The 19,418-nt window shown below is 43.9% G+C and overlaps 2 protein-coding genes and 1 non-coding gene across 4 annotated transcripts in view; all 3 read left to right on the top strand.

The window, feature by feature from the left end:
* The first annotated feature begins 7,118 nt into the window (after positions 1–7,118).
* On the top strand, positions 7,119–7,196 carry Mir1945 (microRNA 1945). Its single transcript, NR_035466.1, has one exon. It is a non-coding gene; the product is annotated as a microRNA 1945 (primary transcript).
* A 42-nt stretch (positions 7,197–7,238) lies between these two features.
* Positions 7,239–19,418, top strand: part of Gspt1 (G1 to S phase transition 1) — a 38,086-nt gene continuing 25,906 nt past the window's right edge. For both annotated transcript variants that reach the window (NM_001130008.1, NM_146066.2), the window contains exon 1: positions 7,239–7,921. In NM_001130008.1, coding sequence (NP_001123480.1) covers positions 7,567–7,921 — 355 coding nt within the window. In that variant the 5' untranslated portion in view covers positions 7,239–7,566. The remainder of the gene's footprint in view (positions 7,922–19,418) is intronic.
* On the top strand, positions 7,928–19,334 carry LOC115488671. Its single transcript, XM_030249388.1, has 2 exons — positions 7,928–9,339; positions 10,642–19,334. The coding sequence occupies exon 2, from the start codon at positions 12,064–12,066 to the stop codon at positions 13,084–13,086; it is 1,023 nt and encodes a 340-aa protein (XP_030105248.1). The 5' UTR covers positions 7,928–9,339; positions 10,642–12,063; the 3' UTR covers positions 13,087–19,334.

Genomic DNA, 19,418 nt, shown 5'->3' with positions numbered 1-19,418 from the left:
CTCAAACGCAGGCATATGGCACCGTGCTGATTATTTTTGTTGTTGTTGTTGTTTCAGCCAGACTAAACTGGACATGGTAGAATATGCCTGTGTAATCCAAGGCCTTGGGAGGTAGAAATAGGAAGGCCTGCAGCTGAAGACAATATTCTGCTATGTAGCAAGTTTGAAGCAAGCTTGGATTACATGAGACCCTGTCAAGGCACACAAAAGTGCTGGGTAGATATGGAGAAACTGGAAAATGTGTGCTTTGATAATGGGCATATACAAAGAGACAATTACTGTAAAAACAGGTAGTGCTCTCTCTCTCTCCCTCTCTCCCTCTCTCTGTGTGTGTGTGGTAATAAACATTAATTGGGGGTTTCTACCCCACTTTAGATCATTTGATTCCCAAATAAAAGACACAAAACCTTTATAATTATAATAAGCCCTAAAAGCACTAGAGCTGGGCAGATATCTACCCTCTAAGTTAGTCTACTTCTCTGTCAATAACATTACAATATAACTTGCCATGTTCTAGCTACTAGAACGAGTTCATACTCCAACTGGGCGACCTTCATGGCCATGCTCTCCCTCCACTGGCGTCTTTTTCCTAATCCTTCTCCCTCTCCTCATGGTCTCCTCAGACCCCCAAGCCCAGGAACCAAAGCCCCACCTACTTGTCTTCTGCCCAGGTGTAGGCATCTTTATTAACCAATAGTTTTAAATTAAGGAGCAAGATTTGCACAACAATAGCTGGTAAATGTACATTATAATACATAGCAACAGACCAAACATCAACATGTGTAGGTTGTTTTTGTCTCTCTGTAGAGCCCTAGCCATCTGGGAACTCACCATGTAGACCAGGATTGCCTTGAGTGCCCAGAGATCTGTCTGTCTCTGCTTTCTGATGAGTGCTGAGATTAAAGGCGTGCACTGTCATGCCTTGCAATGCTCCTTTTGATTGATTTTGTTTTTCAAGACAGGATTTCTCTTGTAGCCCTGGCTGTCCTGGAACTCTCTTGTAGACCAGGCTGGCCTTGAACTCACAGAGATGTGCCTGCTTCTGCCTCCTAAGTGCTGGGATTAAAGGCGTGTGAAACCATGCCCAGCACTTTGCAATGCTTCTTTAAAAAAACACAACCTCTGATTCATCAATTCTATTTCTATATAGACACTTCAAGAATTGAAAGCAGGGCTGAAGGGATGGCTCAGTATTAAGGGTTCTTACTGCTTTTCCAGAGAACCAGAGTTCAATTCTCAGAAACCATGCTGTGTGGTTTATAACCACTTTCTACTCCAGCTCCATGGAATCCAGTGTTTCTAGCCGTTGCAGGTCCCTGTACATAACTGTAGGACTGGTTCTGATGTGAAGGTCCTGTTCTCCTATTGGTTCTTGATCTATCAGTAAAGAAGCCATGGGCCAATTGCTGGGTGGAAGGAATAGGCAGGACAGATGCAGGAGAGGAAGGGAGAGTTCACCATGCTTTGGAGAGAGAAAAGCCAAGCAGCCATGTGAGATCTCAGGTGGAGTGGCCACAGGCCACTTCTACAGGTGAGCAGTTGTGAATGTTGAGCTGAGACTAAATGTAACTGAGCAACTAAAGTTGAGGGCAGGTGAAGAGGTGCAGAGCTAAGAGTATTGATAAGGGCACTATTCTCCAGGCAGGAGATAAGTATCGCCTAGCAATTGTGCCAAAAAGGCAAGTTGGCCAGGCAGTGGTGGCACATGCCTTTAATCCCAGCACTTAGGAGGCAGAGGCAGGCAGATTTCTGAGTTCGAGGCCAGCCTGGTCTACAAAGTGAGTTCCAGGACAGCCAGGGCTATACAGAGAAACCCTGTCTCGAAAAACCAAAAACCAAAAACAAACAAACAAAAAAAGACAAGTTGAACTTGAACAACTGTGTGTGTCTATGTTTTTCATCCACAGATCCAATCAATATCAATCAATATCCTTTGTGTGGGGGCTGGTAGTGTGATCAATTCCTGGAGTTCATTCACAACTGCTCGCCTATAGAAGTGGCCACTCCAACTGAGATCTCACATGGCTGCTTGGCTTTTCTCTCTCCAAAGCATGGTGAAGTCTCCCTTCCTCTCCTGCATCTGTCCTGCCTATTCCTTCTACCCAGCAATTGGTCCATGGAGTAGCAAAAGCCACATGTAACACATGTCTCTACACACAATGACTCTTGGTTAAATGAATAGAGGCACTTGCCACCATGCCTGACCACTGAGTTTGATCCCTGAGATCCACGTGAAAGGAAGGAGAGAACTGATTGTCAAAGGTTGCCTTCTGACATGCACCATACATTTCAGGTATACATGCACTAATGTGTATGCACACAAACACACTAAATAAGTAAATAATAAAATAAATTTATGAATAAAAAAGATAACAGTTCTTTTTAGTAAAGACAACTCTCAAGATGGAAAGATGGCTCATCAGTTAAGAGCACTAGCTGGTTTCCCAGAGGATGCAGGTTTAATTCCCAGCACCCCACATGATGGCTCACAATCACCTGTAACTCCAGTTCCAGGAGATTACACGTGTAAAGCCCTGGGTTTGATCCCCACTTTCACACAAAACAAATGAAAACCGAAAAGAACAATTCATATAGATGTGTATATGTACATATACATAGCAGAACTACTAAAAGTCAAACGGTACAACCAGCAAAATGACTGGGTAAATAACATGGTATATAAAGACAATGGAATTATTATCTTTCAAAAGAAAATTCTGACACATTTGACATGTAGATGATCTGTAGGACATCATGCTCAGTGAAAGTAAGACAGTAAAGCAGAGGTTCTATCTGACTTCACTTTCATGAGATTCCTAGAATAGTATCTGTACAGGCAACAAACAGAAAGGCACTTGCCAGTGGGCTTAGAGAGGGACTATGAGGTATTATAAGACACCTTTCAGCAGAGTCAGATGCAAAAGGGATCTGGAGAGGGTTGGTAGGGAAGGTTGCAGAACAATGCAAACAATTGTCAGTTTAGTGGATAAAACGCCTCTGTCCAGCATGGCTTGACTAGCAGGCGGTGCAGGCTTGTAATCCCAGCAATTGGGGGGCAGGGCATGAGGATTGATGTCATCTTCTTTTACAGGAGTTTGAACTTGGTTTGGGATCAAAAAGGCAATGTAGAAGTGAAATTGTTTTGTTTCTGATCTTAAAACATGAAACAAAGTATCAAGGTCTATTAAAAAAATATTGGCAACCTTGAGGTTTCAGGCAAAGTATGAGCACTTGGGCTTCTCTGTGCTGTCACTTATTTCTGCCTCAAGTAGGGGGAACCTCTCCTTCTCCAATTCTAGTTCTGTTCCAAATAGTTTTCCTTAAGAGAATCATTAAGGCCCTTTGGTAGAGATGTGGGAAGCCAGGATGAAGTCTACTTTTACATGGGTTCCAGGTGGTCACAAAACATGTTCTTTTGCTAGTATGAAAGTTTTTAACCTTTTTACTTTGTATTTGGAAATACTCATCAGCCATACTACAGGCAAAACTACTTTATAACTCCAGTGGACTTACTATCTAGCATCTTGAGAGCTAATATCTGACACACCAGAGATTTCCAGAACTGGTCTGAAACAATGCAGTTAACTAGATCATATTGCACTAGTTTATCAACTTCACTTCTTTTTGCTCAAAACCAAAACAAAGTACCATATGGTTGAATTAAAAGACTATATGGAAACCCTGACTTAGTTTTGAAATACAATGGTATTTTATGGAGAATAAAAAAGACAAAAAGAAGGACTAGAGGCACGTAGCTCATTGGTAGAATGTGCGCCTAGCATGTGCAAGATCCTAGGCTCAATTTTCTAGCATCAAATTGGGTGGGAGAGAATGAGATTGCTAGCAATGACAGCTAGTGAGATTTGCAGTGGAAAATAGGAATTATCTGTTGTAGTGTGGTTCAAGCCTAGAAGAAGCATAGATTTGCTAGGGAAAGGAGCTGTCAAACTAACCCATTATATACATCCCAGCAAATAGCGTAAGTCTTTGGAAAAACTGGCTCTTAAGCCAAAAGATGGATAAAAGTACTTGCCATACAAGTCTGATGACCTGAGTTTGATCCCCAGAAACCAGATATTTTAGTCAATGTTCTGTTGCTGTGAAGAGACACGAGATCATGCAACTCTTATAAAGAAAAGCATTTAACTGGGGCTGACTTACAGTTTCAGAGGTTTAGTCCATTACTGTCCCAGCAGGAACATGGCAGCTTGCAGGTAGACATGGTGTTACAGAACACCTGAGAGTTCTACATCTGGACCCACAGGCACCAGGCAGAGTATGACACTGGTCCTGGCTTGAGCTTTTGAAACCTCAAAGCCCATCCCCAGTGATATACTTCTCCAACAAGGTCATACCCACCTAATCATTGTCAAATAGTGCCACTCCCCAATGACCAAGCATTCAAACATGTCAAGTTACGGGGGCCGTTCCTATTCAAACCATCACACCAGATAAAAAGCTGGATATAAAACTGGAGAGATGGCTCAGTGGTTAAGAGCAATGGGTGTTCTTCTAGAGGACTGGGGTTCAATACCCAGTACCTAGTTGGTGGGTCACAACATCTGTAGGTGCAATGTCCTCTTCTGGCTTCTGTGGGCACTGGGTATTCACAGACATATAAGCACTGAGACACACATTAAAAACAATAACAACAATAAACAAAGCTCGATATGGTGATGTGACTCTGTGATCCCAGCACTCCTACATCGAGGCATCACAGAAGAACGGCACAGAAGCCCTCTAGCCAGCTCGTCTGCAGGACAGGGCATTGCAAAAACAAGACCTTGCCTCAACAACATGAAAGGTGAGAATAACTCTAAAGTTGTCCTGTGATCTCCATGTGTGTGTTCTCTCTCTCTCTCTCTCTCTCTCTCTCCCACACACGTAAAGAAAATGAGTTATTGCTCTGTACTTGAAAAGTCCTAAGTGCTTATAAAGGACAGTAGTGACACTTTACACTTACTGCCTGCATTTACTTGTTTAGCTTTATGCTAGGTGGTAGGAACCAAGAACAGTCTTCAAGTTGCTCACTTTTAGCACAACAGCGGTGTTTGTTGACAGACTCTCATTTTCTTGTTGAAGCTTGCACAGGTAGGTCAATGCCTTTGAAAACCAAAGAAAGTCAGAGTTGTGGTATATCTCTATAATTCCAACACTGGGGGTTGCAGACATTGATCCCAGATTAAATAATGGCTAATCTTGAATTTATAGGGATCCTCCTTGTTTACAGGATTGAGCCAACACACTTGGCTGATCAAAGGCTTTTCCAAACGACACTTTTCTGACACTGTCTCTAGAAAAAGCACCATGAACAAAGAAACTGTTCATTCAACTAGCTGTGAAGAGCTAACATTCTCAGAGTGTGAACACCCGGAGCCCTAGGGGTTGGCTCTATCCAGTGATAGGCTGTGGTGAGCTAGTTCAGTCAGCCGCATGCAGATGTTGAGCTGTCTTTGGAGTGGGCTGGGGCTTGCAGATCTCCCATGAGGTATGAATTTATTAGAGACAGATTTAAAGATGAAAACTGTGGTGCTGTACAGGTTCCAGCAGTTTCAACTAGATGATCTTGAGTCCAAGTCAGTCTGGATCACACAAAGAGGACATCTTAAAACACATGCAAGAAAAAAAAAGTCATTTACAAAAAACCAGTTCAAGCTGAGCTTGGTGGTAGACAGGCAGAGAGTTCCAGCACTTGGAAAGTAAGATAAAAGGACTGGAGTTCAGGGCCAGCCTGGGCTTCATTTGTCTCTGCTTAACCAACCAACCAACCAGCCAACCAACCGACCAAAACCTAACTAACCAACCACAAAAAGAAGAAAAAAAGAGCTAGTTTGAAGCCTTGCTTTAAAAAGTAATTGACAAAGCCGGGCATTGGTGGTGCTGGCCTTTAATCCCAGCACTTGGAAGGCAGAGGCAGGTGGATTTCTGAGTTCGAGGCCAACCTGGTCTACAGAGTGAGTTCCAGGACAGCCATGGCTATACAGAGAAACCCTGTCTCGAAAAACCAAAAAACCCAACAAAACAAAAACAAAACAAACAAAAAATTATTGACAACTTTGTCTATTACCTCTCTCGTTAGGCCAAATTCTCACTTTTTATTATACAAATGTTTAAAGTCAGCATTCCAATTTAGATATCTTAGATCCAGATTTAAAAAAAAAAAAAACTCGTTGTTTGAACATTTTGAATATGTTACTCTGTAATTTCCAAGTAGGTTAGTTGCATTCTGTCTAGACTCTTTTCAGAGCAAGTAAAATTAAGAGTATACTTTTCTTTGTCTTGGTCTCCATGGGTGAATTACAGGAGCATTTAACAGGTATTTAGAACAGGTATTCCTACTTCGTGCAGTAAAAAATAAAGGTGAATTTTATTTTTTCTTGCTTGTCACTTACCCCACAATTACTAAAATGCAACTTGAAAGTGTGAGATGCCCTCATTATTAAAGGACTGTAAGAATAGCTGACAGATGCGGCCTTTCAAAAGAACAGCACTTTACCTAATGGCAGCTAAGGAACTGGAAGCACCAAAATAGCCACTATTAGGTACCGCTGGGTACACTAAAAAATATGGCAATCCCGATTAATTTGTAAATCTCCTGGCAGGGAGGATGAAAGGACGAAAAAACATTTTAGGTGCGGGCTTTTAATGACTAGTCAAACATAACATGAGTCACTGAAATTTTCCAGTTAAGGATCCTTTTGCCGGACATCCTTGGACCTTTATGAGCCACACGCAGTTTCAGCTGTAACATCTCATGGTTTTACTGCCTCTTCCAAAAATGAATACATAAAAGGAAAGACGCCTCCCGCCGGCTTTGAAATGTAGGGCAAACTCTGGCTGCGGGTGGAGAGAAAGAGAATAAGGTATATAGACTGGGAGACAGAAAAGGCGCCGAAAAGGGAGAAGAAAAAAAAATTCCTCTAGGTTAGGCCTGCGGACCGGGTGTTCTCACAGGCTAGGGTGGATCGTCGCCTCGTGCGGAAGGGCTCGGCCCACCGTCTTGCCCTAGCCGAGTAGAGCCTACCCCTACCCCCACCCTGCGACAGATGGGCCACCAGACTTCTGCCTCCTCGCGCTGCCTGCCGGGAGTTCCAGCCGCTTCCGGTGACGCTTGAGCGCTGAACTCCGACTCCCGTCAGCCCCCGAGAAAACCGCACCGGGTCTTCGCGGGTACTGTCGGGACTTGTAGTTTAGCTATCGGCCGCGCTTCGTAGGCGGAAACGCGGGCGGACACAGACGGGAACTACCGAGGCGAAGGTACGGGTGGTAGCGAGAGGTCAATTCTCTCCAAACGTGGGGTTGGCGGTGAGGCCGGCGGCGGTAGTTGGGGTTGGGTGGGAGGAGATCCTTTCGCACACACGAGGAGGGTTGAGCCGCTGTCGACCTGGTCTCGAGTGTACTGTCTGGACTGTAGCTGCTGCCCAGGACGCCGGCGAGTGAGTCATTGACTGTCAGCTCCCCAGTCTTGCCGTCCTCCCCGGGTCAGCGCGGCCTGCTCCTCCCCGGTCGGCCGCCCCCGCCTCCATTTCCCGCCCTCTCTTCACCACACACACGGCCCCCCCGATCATGGATCCTAGCAGCGGCGGTGGCGGCGGTGGCGGCGGCGGCGGGAGCAGCAGCAGCAGCGACTCTGCGCCCGACTGCTGGGACCAGACGGATATGGAGGCCCCCGGGCCCGGGCCTTGCGGCGGCGGCGGGAGCGGCAGCGGCTCCATGGCCGCGGTGGCCGAGGCCCAGCGTGAGAACCTCAGCGCGGCTTTCAGCCGGCAACTCAACGTCAACGCCAAGCCTTTCGTCCCCAACGTCCACGCCGCTGAATTCGTGCCGTCCTTCCTGCGGGGTCCGGCCCAGCCGCCGCTATCCCCAGCTGGCGCAGCCGGAGGCGACCACGGAGCAGGCAGCGGCGCGGGAGGCCCTTCGGGTAAGTTGCCGGGCTGGATATCCCCAAGGCACGGGCGGCGGCCTGGGGCCGGAGTTCCGCGGTGGGCTGGGTGGAGAGGACGGGAGGCCGGCCGGCCCGCACGTGGGGCGCTGACAGCGGCGCCGGCTGGTCTGGGTGGGGCGCCTCCAGTCTGGGAGCTGCTTGGCTTGGGGCGCCTGGGCCAGGAGGAGCAGAGACCAGGGGACCCGGGGGCGATTGCCCCGCCGCGGAAGGCCGCACGCGGTTCACCCCTAGGCATAGGAACTGTATGGGACCCTGCCAGCCCTGGGCCAGTCAGTGCCACGAGGCCCAGAAGTGGGGACTGATAGGGCTTGAAGTCCGGCAGGAGGAGGGTGTGAAAGTCTAGGGTTTGGGGGACAGGACTTGTCTCTTCGCTGGCCCAGAGAGCTGCTCCTACTGTAGTTTCTACGTTTGGAACTGTAATTGCGTTTTAAGTATCGGTGGCACTAAAGCGACCTGAAGGAATCCCAAGATGCATTGCAGGCTTGTGATCCGCCAGAAACTGTTGGCTGTCAATACAAAGACCTTTTTTCACCCTTAACATTTTGAATACTTGAAAAGTTTTTTAAATGTCACAAGGATTCCTCAGTACTAACATGTGGTAGTAAACCTCATTGATTTATGTGCGGTTTTAAGCGGGATTTAAGACTTTTTCTGAATGGCGTGTAGACTTTTAATTGTTTTAAAAGTATGGCCCTTATAAGGGTTGCTTATAAAAGCTTAGTTTGCGTTCGTGTATTAGTCTAGTCTGTTACTTAAATACTTCTGATAACTTAATATTTGTCACATAAAGTAGCTACTAAATACACTTTCTGTCGTTTCAAACTGCAGTCTTTAAACACCTTTTTACAAACGGGCTGTATGTTTGGTAGCCTGCTTTCAGGTACAGATTTTGTAGCAATGCTGTTGAGTGAACTTAAGTATTGCCTTCATGCTGATGCTTTTTTTTTAAATTAGGTATTTATTTCATTTACATTTCCAATGCTATCCCAAAAGTCCCCCACACGCTCCCCCACCCATGACGATGCTTTTTTGAGTAAATATGGTATTGTCCTAAAGAAAAAAAGAAAGAAAGAAAGAAACGGGAAGGGAAAAGGCCGAGACTTTGATTATTTAGCAGGGACATTGGTGGGGCAGATAATTTGAGCTTATTTCAAGTGAGAGTATGTTTTAAGTTCTGGACTTAGGCCTGGTGTGGTGGTACACTAACTAGTTAATGCCTATAGAGTCCCAGAACTCTGGAGGCTGAGGTAGGAGAATGCTTGGAAAAAGCAGAGAAAACAAATGGCATTATCACCTCGCTGCCCTCCCAGGTGAGGTTGCAACCCTGGAACTCAGGAAGTGAGGGCAGCAAGATCTTTAGGTGAAGGCTACCGGGACTGTCTGGCAAATAATAAGTAAGTAAGTAAATAAATAAATAAATAAATACGTTCTTGGAATTTAGTTTCTTGGGAAACGTGCTTCACTTTGCTTTTTAGAAGTGAGAGGGTGTTGGACTGTTCAGGGAAATGCTTTTGTGAGGAGCTGGGTCTGTATTAGAGTGGGTTTTGGGGGGCAGTGAGCTTTGGGGCTTTTATTGTGCAGGAAGGAGGGATGCTGCCCTCCTTCAAACCTGGGGATTTGACTTTTATTGACTGGCATTTCTTTTATTTGTGTGTGGTTGATATTTTTCTTTTCAAACAAGGAAATTCATTCAACTTTTAATTCTTTTAGACATTAATCTACTTGTTAGCTTCCTTACAAATTGCTGGAAGTACTTGTTTCTACCTTATTTTAGAGCTTCCACATCTCCAGCCATTGTCTTTCTTGGCTCTCCTTCATCTGGAACTACCAGCTTTGAATAGACTGGAGACTGCATTTACAGGCACTGATCAGATTTTAACAGGGATAATCATCCACAGGGCCATGGTTTGGAGTGGTCACTTTGAGTGTCTAGGCATTTTGTTTTGTGCAGGAGTTTTTCTTTATCTATTACTTGCTAATTTGTGGTTTTACTAAGTGTAGGAATATGTTTGTCAGAAAGTTTCTAAATTATAGTATGTGTGAACTTTTTTTTATAATCAAAAATGGTCTTACTGCATCAATTGTTTCTAGAAAAATTTTTATATATATTTTATTTTATATTATTTTTCCCTTCCTAGACAGGATCTCACTATGTATCTCTAGCTGTCCTAGAACTCAAACTCCCAAGAGATCTACTGGACTGTCTCTTGAATTCTGGGATTAAGGGTGTGTGCCACCATCACCCAGTTTAAATTTTGTTGTGTGATTGAAACAGTTGAGAAATTGAAGTCAGCATGGGCTAGAGTAAGAACCCATACCCAATGAGAAGGAAGAATAATAATTCTGTAAGCATTCTGTGTCTGATATCTGGATGTTGCCTAAGTAGAAGACTAGAGCTATATGGGACGAGTTTGGGAACTTTGAATCCATAAATGTTGCCATCATTCTTACTGGGGGAAAGCAGAAAAAAGTAATGGCAGGAGAGCACCTAACCTGTAACTCCCTAAGGGGAATCCAGATGTTTTTGGTGGTGAGGAAGGGGTCCATAAGATAGTGACTGTTTCCTTTGTTGTTCCTTTCCAGTCTGTGGTAAGTGGGCTCGGGACTAACCTTTAAGGGCTTGTGGCTAGATACTCCTTTCTCCTGGAATGATTTGCTCTTTATTTTGTTTTGTGTTGTTTCTCTTTGAAATACAGCACTGCCTAGAGCAGCCAACAGAGGAAGGGGCCTTGGTGGTGAGAGTCTTCACAGATATGCCTGTGTCCAGCCATCTCAAGTCAGAGCTAGGGAACTGGTGCTGACCTTGTTCTCTTCGAAAATGTAAAAACAACAAATTCCAAACAATGACTAAGTAGAACTCTTTTAAGTGTAATTAAGCATCATCCATTTAAATGCAACTTTCTATAGAGCCAAGTAAATTGGGCAAGTGATTATCAATGAAAATAGAAATCTTAAAAATCACTGGGGGCTGGAGATGGCTCAGTGGGTAAGAACACTGATTGCTCTTCCAAAGGTCCTAAGTTCAAATCCTAACAACCACATGGTGGCTCACAGCCATCTGTAGTGAGATCTGATGCCCTCTTCTGGTGTGTCTGAAGACAGCTACAGTGTACTCATATAAATAAAATAAATAAATCTTTATAAAAAAAATCACTGGAAATTTTTTTACTTAAGTTTTAGTAAATTCTCAAGGTTAAGCAACCATTATCACTTGATTGACTTTTATTGTCTCTCCATGGCTGCATAGCCAAGACTTTTCTGATTCTCTTTCCAGCTTAGGGTACTGAGATTACAGGCTTTCGTCATCACAGACAGTTTACATGCTGTATATGATGTTGGGACTCGAACCCAGGGATTTGTGCATGCTAGGCATACAATCTTATCACCTGAGCCACATCCTGAGTTTTGTTTTGGATTTTTTTAAAAAAAAGTTAAGTTTCACTATAGAGCAGAAGCGGTCTTCTCAGCGTCCCAGCATGCTGGGAGCAGTCAGTGATGCTTGCCTGTGCCTGGCTGGCTTTCTGGTCACTGAATAGTTTTGAAAGTTACTTCTGTAGGGCTAGAAAGCAGATTGGAGGTTATCCAAAATCAAAGGTACAGTTATTTGTATATAATTTTTTTTTTGTTTTGTTTTGTTTTTTTTTTCGAGACAGGGTTTCTCTGTATAGCCCTGGCTGTCCTGGAGCTCACTTTGTAGACCAGGCTGGTCTCGAACTCAGAAATATGCCTGCTTCTGCCTCCCGAGTGCGGGGAGTAAGGGCGTGCGCCACCATGTCCGGCTTGTATAGAAAACTTCATACTTGATTTATGTTAACCAGTTCCTGTTGAAGACTAAATAGACGGTCTTGTATTTTTAATGGTGCTGATGGTGAAACTCTGAGCCTCCTGTATGCTAGGCAAGGGTTCTACATCTCCCCAGTCTAAGAGAGTGGGGGTGTGTATGTTTCCTGTGTGGGGTTCATGGAGACTAGAGGAAGACATAGAGGGTCTTTCTTTATAATTCTCTGCCATACTCCCTAAAGACAGGATCTTTTATGAGCTTGGAGCTAGGCTGGCAGTGAAAAATCCCAAGCAGTGTTCCTGCCTCAGTACCTACAACACAGAGGTTACATGCTCCTATGCCCATACAACACAGAGGTTACATGCTCCTATGCCCATACAACACAGAGGTTACACGCTCCTATGCCCATACAACACAGAGGTTACATGCTCCTATGCCCATACAACACAGAGGTTACATGCTCCTATGCCCATACAACACAGAGGTTACACGCTCCTATGCCCATACAACACAGAGGTTACACGCTCCTATGCCCATACAACACAGAGGTTACACGCTCCTATGCCCATACAACACAGAGGTTACATGCTCCTATGCCCATACAACACAGAGGTTACACGCTCCTATGCCCATACAACACAGAGGTTACATGCTCCTATGCCCATACAACACAGAGGTTACACGCTCCTATGCCCATACAACACAGAGGTTACACGCTCCTATGCCCATACAACACAGAGGTTACATGCTCCTATGCCCATACAACACAGAGGTTACATGCTCCTATGCCCATACAACACAGAGGTTACACGCTCCTATGCCCATACAACACAGAGGTTACACGCTCCTATGCCCATACAACACAGAGGTTACACGCTCCTATGCCCATACAACACAGAGGTTACACGCTCCTATGCCCATACAACACAGAGGTTACACGCTCCTATGCCCATACAACACAGAGGTTACATGCTCCTATGCCCGTACAACACAGAGGTTACACGCTCCTATGCCCATACAACACAGAGGTTACATGCTCCTATGCCCATACAACACAGAGGTTACACGCTCCTATGCCCATACAACACAGAGGTTACACGCTCCTATGCCCATACAACACAGAGGTTACATGCTCCTATGCCCATACAACACAGAGGTTACACGCTCCTATGCCCATACAACACAGAGGTTACATGCTCCTATGCCCATACAACACAGAGGTTACATGCTCCTATGCCCATACCTTCTTAAAGTAAATGCTAGGCATTTGAACTCAGGTCTTGTTTGTTTGTTCATGTTTTTGTTTTCAAGACAGCCCTGGCTGTCCTGGAACTCACCCTGTAGACCAGGTTGGCCTTAAACTCAGAGATCCGCCTACATTTACCTCCCAAGTGCTGGGACTAAAGGTTTGTGCTATTACTGCCCTGCTCAAACTGAGCTCTTACCTATGATAAGCCTTCTGACACACTGAGCCACTTGCCCAGCCTCCCAACCTATGTTTTGATTTGGGTTTTGTTTTACAATTTAAATGCCTGCAGGAATAAATATGTAAAGACTCTCATAGGCCTCATTGGAATACTAAGTAGAGGACGGTAGGAAGAGATGGGTGGTGAGAGCTGTCTCAGGATGAGTGGTAGATCTTTGTTCTCAGGTCATGTTTTCTCACATGGGCAGCTTGAGTATGAGCATTTAGGGAGTACTACCTAGTATTAGGATGAACAGCTGTTTAGATGCCAAGGATCTAAATCTAACTTAGGGCCTTTTGCTCCCCAGACAAGATTTTACTTTCAGAACTGTTTATTACTACTATTGTGTGTGCACATGATGCCACAGCTTGTGTGTGAAGGTCAGAGGGCAATTCTGGGCAGTTGGTTCTCTCTTTTCCGCTTATCTATATGGGTTCCAGGAATCAAACCGAGGCCAGCAGGCTTGCCTGGCAAGTTCTTTTACCTACTAAGCCATTGCTTGCTCTGTAAGGAAACAGTATCCAAAATTTCTCCAGACAGGGAAATACTGGAAAAAACAAATCAAGCCTTGATTTGCTTTTGTTTGTCAGGGAAGAAATATCTTGTTAAAAATAGAATTATCTTTCTGGTTGAAGAGAAAGGAATGAAAAAAAAAACTTTAAACTTTTGAGGTGAGTTAACAAATTAGAATGGAATTTTTTGAAGTGGAATTTTTTGTTCAGATATCCATTCTAGATGTGCACAGGCACTTTCCTGTCTACTGCGTGTGGGATGCTGTGCAAGGCACTGTCAGGAGGCTCTTGTAGGAAGGAACCTCAGTATAAGGAATTACAGTCTTGGAAAGAGACTAAAAGAAGCCAAGGAGGGTTACAGTAGTGGAAGACTGCGGATGTGCAAAAACATGCAAAGGATGTGGAGGCAAGACATGGGTAAAGATTCAGGATCCCTCCCTCCCTCAGTAAATGGTTTCAACCTTGTCACTCCAATGATTAAACTGAATTAAGCCAGGTGTCCTTCATAAACGCCTTGCTTTTGTTCTGAGGCTGTGTCACTGCATTTCCCAGGCTGACTGGACTTCACCCATCCCTGCCTCAGCCTCCCAAGAGCTGGGATTACTTTTAACTTTTCCAGGAATTTGACAAAGTAGGACATTAGCCTTCAGCAAGTTTGGGTACCTAAAAGTTTTGTCCTTGTTTTCTCTAGATTTTAACAAAGTTAGTAGCTTGAGAGTAGATATAGTTTGTATATTCATAAAATAGCTTTGTTCTAAAGAGAACTTGTTCCTGTTATCCATTGTAATTCTTTCAATGGGAAAGAAACAGTAAGAATGTTTTAAGTATTTTCCATTACTGTAGCTTAGGAGTGGTTATGTGTGCTTCTCAAATACAGTCCAACTAGATGATTGTCGTTTTACTTGAAGAGAAGAAAAGAGCAAGTGTGTTACTGAGCAATCTGTGTCTTGTCTTTGGGTAGTTCATTTCGGTGGTAGGACAATATTTTCTCTTTTCATATCTTATTGACACTATCTGAAATGGCTTTGGTATGTATTTTAATATACTTTTGTTTTTGAAGTAGATGAGACATAAATTGTAAACACAACCTTAGGATTACATAAAATGTAGTGGAGTTTGTTATGATACAGAAAACCACATCAGGTTGATATGTGATGTTGTTTTAATGATGTAATAAATAGGTTCGTTGGTTACAGCTAGAAGTAACTCCGGCAAAAAGACAGCCTGTGTTTCGGATAAAGAAATTGAAGCGTAAGCAGGCTAAGTGGTTGTGTGAAATCACTCCCAAAGTTAATGAAACAGTTGGGTCTGAAATCCTGAATTGCCAGCTGATAGTTTAGGTCTCTCTCTGCCATGCCATGCTTTGTAATTAGTGGAAGAAGGGAATCTATAGACAGTTTCTATAACCAGTATGGATTTCTTGACAGTAGCCCTGGTATTTTTCTTTCTAATGTTTTCATTCTTGTAATAAGTACAGGACTCTGACATGCTTGTTGTAGGTTTATAGAGCACTTAACTGCAGCTTACCTCTTAGCCTTCACAGCACCTTTTAGATGCTTGGATACTACTAACCCATTTTATAGAAGCAAAAATTGCAGGTTAGAAAAGCTAAATACTTTAGTAAGATTATGCCCATGACTAAATGGAGGAGTAGGTTCTGGTTTCAAAGCTTAATTTAATGACAGTAAAGATCCTGTAACTTAATTTTATCAATCTCTTCGAGACCCTTTTCCAAAACTGGCCATGGATTTTGTCGTTATCACCAATCATCTGTCTCAGAGCAGCAGAATCGTGCCAGGCACTGCTCTAGTTTCAAGAGCTGCCTCTTCCTGGTGTAGATGACTTTGAACCGTTTCTTTGTTGTCTCCCACTCCTCTTCCTCCTCTACACCTCTTTCTTTACTTGAACTCTTGGACTCAACTTGTACTTCCACGTTCTGAGCTCCTGGAGCCCAGGTGCTTCGGCTTGCATTGGTTTGTCTACAGGTTCTTGCTGTGGTAGCCCTTGCTTGCTGCCTTGAACTCACCAGGAATCCCAGACTGGCCTCAAACTCGGTGATCCTCCTCCTGAGTGAGTGCAGACTCGCTACCGTATCTGCCTGCCTTTTCATGTCTAGAACATTTGACATGTTTAAGACAAACCATTGGCATTTTTAAGTGTTCAGCAGACTTTCTTCTGTTGTCTCCTTACACTGTTTTCCAGTACTGCCTGTGGGGGAAAGAAAGAGATTGCAACATGCAATTTTGGGAAGATAGTTTGGTCTCCTGGGTACTAGAGATGTTCAGTTCAAAACCGCCTGAGTAAGGTGCTTCCGAAAGGCCTCACTAAGAAAGCCGGCAAGTTCAAAATGGCTCCTACTGTATTCAGTCACAGTAAAAACTCAGCCGATGGCATGGCATCAGAAAGGTGCAGAAAATCAGTGTGAACCCAAGTGAAGCTAGGTCTGGAGGAGGGACATTTGTATAATCCAGGCTGGAAGATTGCCACTGGGTCAAACCTAGCCTGGGCTACATTATACATTCAAAGCCAGTCTGAACTCCAAAGTGAGACCCTATTTTTTTTTTTTTTTTAAAGTGGGCCAACTGTGACCTCAGCTCAGTAGATCAAAACGAAATAAAGTACTTGCCACATAAATCCGACAACCTGAATTTGATTCCTAGAACCAATGTTGAAAATTCAGATGTGGTGCTGTGTGTATCTGTAATCCCAACATTCCGACGGCAAAATGAGAAGCCAAGATAGGAGACAGGAGAATCACCCCAAAACGCATGAGCCAGGATAGCTTGGGGTACATAGTGCAACAGATTCAAGAGAGACCCTGCCCCAATAACATGTAAGGCAAAAATCAGTCTCCCCCCCCTCCCCCCGAGACACTGCACGGCTAAATATTTAATTTCTTTTTAACTATTTTGATTATAACAATTTATGCTATTGTGAGTATAGATGTGACTCTGATTTCGGCGGCAAACGCCTTTAATCCCAGCACTTGGGGGACAGAGGCAGGCGGATTTCTGAGTTCCAGGCCAGCCAGCCTGGTCTATAGAGTGAGTTCCAGGACAGCCAGAGCTACACAGAGAAACCCTTTCCTTGGGGGAGGGGGGTGGGAGGGATAGCCATTGTTCTTTGTTTGCATGCATATTGCCACTATAGCATCTGTTTGTGTTTATTCTCTCTCTCTCTCTCTCTCTCTCTCTCTCTCTCTCTCTCTCACACACACACACACACACACACACACACACAATTAATACTTACATATAGGCAGGTATATTTTTGTGAGTTCAAGGTCAGGCAGAGTTAAGAGAGTTAACTGTGGGGGAGAGGACTGTTAATTCATTAAAGGTTAACTATTCTGGGCTGGAGAGGTGGCTCAATGGTTAAGAACACTGTTCTTCTAGAGTTCCTGAGTTCAATTCCCAGCAACCACATGGTGGCTCACAACTATCTGTAATGAGATCTGATACCCTCTTCTGGTATGTTTGTAGACAGCTACAGTGTACATTAAATAAATTACATACATTAAATAAATAAAATACATTAAATAAATAATTAAGTCTTTAAAAAATATTAAGTGTTCTGGCCAGCCAGTACTGGCGCACACCTTTAATCCCAGCACTCAGGAGGCAAAGGCAGACAGATCTCTTCAAAGGTAGACTGGGCTGTACCCAGAAACCTTGTCTCAAAAACAAACAAACAAAGAAACAAACAAAGTTCTACCTAGGCAGTACAGATTTAAATAGCTAAGTCATGAAGTGTCTGCACTGAGCTTTGTGTGTGCACATGTGCTTTAATCCAGAGCCTCCTGAGTGCAATGGATTGCCACCGAGACATCACACCTCAGCCCTTTTGATTGTTGTTTGGTGGGCTGTATTTAACTAGCACTATCAAACTGTAAACCACGTAAGCACCTGGAAAGGAGACCTGTCCTTCTTAAGTAGCGGGCACTGCTTGCTGTTCCCTGCTTTCCAGACTAGAGTCTGACCAGTTCTGAGGAGTTCAGGTTAATGAAGCCATACAATATGTAACCTTTGGGGTTTTTTGTTTGTTTTCAAGACACTCCCCCCCCACGCCCCCACTGTGTAGCTTTCCTTGAGCACAGAGATCCATCTGTCTCTGCCTCCCAAATGCTGGGATTGAAGGCCACCCTTCCCTGGTGGTTTTTTAAATATGGCTTATTTTCTATGACAAGTATAAGACAATATCTTTTAAAAGTCTTGTTACATAGCCTTGGCTGGTCTGGCATTTGCTGTTTTGTTTGTTTGTTTGTTTGTTTGTTTTATTGCTTTATTTTTATTGCATTTATTGGGGAGTGCAGTCCATGGCATATGTGTGACAATCACAGGACAGCTTTTGGGAGTTGGTCCTCTTCCTTTCACCATCTGAGTCCTGGGGATTGAACTTTAGACAGTGGGTCGTGGTGGCCTTTACCCATTGAGCCATCTCACCAGCGCAAGAGCTTTTCACTATTGTTTTTATTTATGTGTATAATTGTTTGCCTCCACCTATGTTTCTGTACTATGTGCATGCTTGGTGACTCTGAAGACCAGAAAAGCGTGTTGGATCCCAAGAACCAGAGTTGTAGGTGGTTGTGAGCCACCATATAGGTGCTGGAAACTGAACTTAGGTTCTCTGGAAGGTAGCTGAAGAGATGTCACTTTTCACTCAATACAAAGTACTAACAGTTCAAGTCTATCAACTGTCATAGGTCAAGTACCTATTAAAGCACTCAGGAATCCATACAGTTTTAGAATAAGAGTGGTGGTAATTTAATGTCTCTGTTTTTTATTTTGTTTTGTTTTTTTAAAAGCCTCTCATTAAGTAGCCCTGGCCAAGCTGAAACCCCTATCAAGCTGGCCTGAAACTCACAGTGATCCTCTAGCTTCTTGCCTCCTAAGTGTTGATTATAAGCAGGCACTACTGGTTTTTACTCAGTTTTACATGTTGATTTTCTATTATTTTAAACTTTCAAAAAGTTCTAGACCCCAAGACCAAGTTCTTAGCACAAAAAAGATTTATTGCACCAGAGGAACAGAGTTCGGGGATGAAGGACAAAGACAGGAGACAGAGAGTAGGAAAGGGTGAAAGGAACAAGGAGGAGGGGGAGTACTTCTCTTAGAGAGTAGGCAGATGTGACCCATGGAAAAATGGTAGTTTATAAAGGTAAAAAGGGAAATCTCATGTTAGGATGAGTTTGAATTTTAATTGGGCATGTTAATTAGGTGAGCCAAATTGCTGGACTTCAATACTTTTAGCTGAACCTTGGTAGTCAGCCTCAGGAGGAAGAAGTGGCCAAATAAAGGAATGGACCTTGGTAGCTAGCTTTAGGAAATGTAATCTAACAGAGAGAAGGACAAGGCCTGTCAGAGCTATGCTAGCCATGCTCGAGCTAGCCAGAGTCCCTTCAGTGCACATACATCCATGCAGGCTAATCATTGATACAGATGAGGACTTAGCAAACTCTAGGTCTTGGGTTTGATCTCTAGTGCTGACAAACAACAGCAGTTGTAGTGATAATAATAAACTTGACAGCAATTATTTTCTTCAACATTTTGATGGTATTGAAAATGTATTTTAGCTGGGCGGTGGTGGCGCACACCTTTAGTCCCAGCACTCGAGGGGAGGCAGAGGCAGGCAGATTTCTGAGTTTGAGGCCAGCCTGGTCTACAAAGTGAGTTCCAGGACAGCCAGGGCTACACAGAGAAACCCTGTCTCAAAAA

Source organism: Mus musculus, chromosome 16, assembly GCF_000001635.26.
Source record: "Mus musculus strain C57BL/6J chromosome 16, GRCm38.p6 C57BL/6J".
NCBI lineage: Eukaryota > Metazoa > Chordata > Mammalia > Rodentia > Muridae > Mus > Mus musculus.
This window is presented reverse-complemented; position numbering and strand designations above follow the sequence as displayed.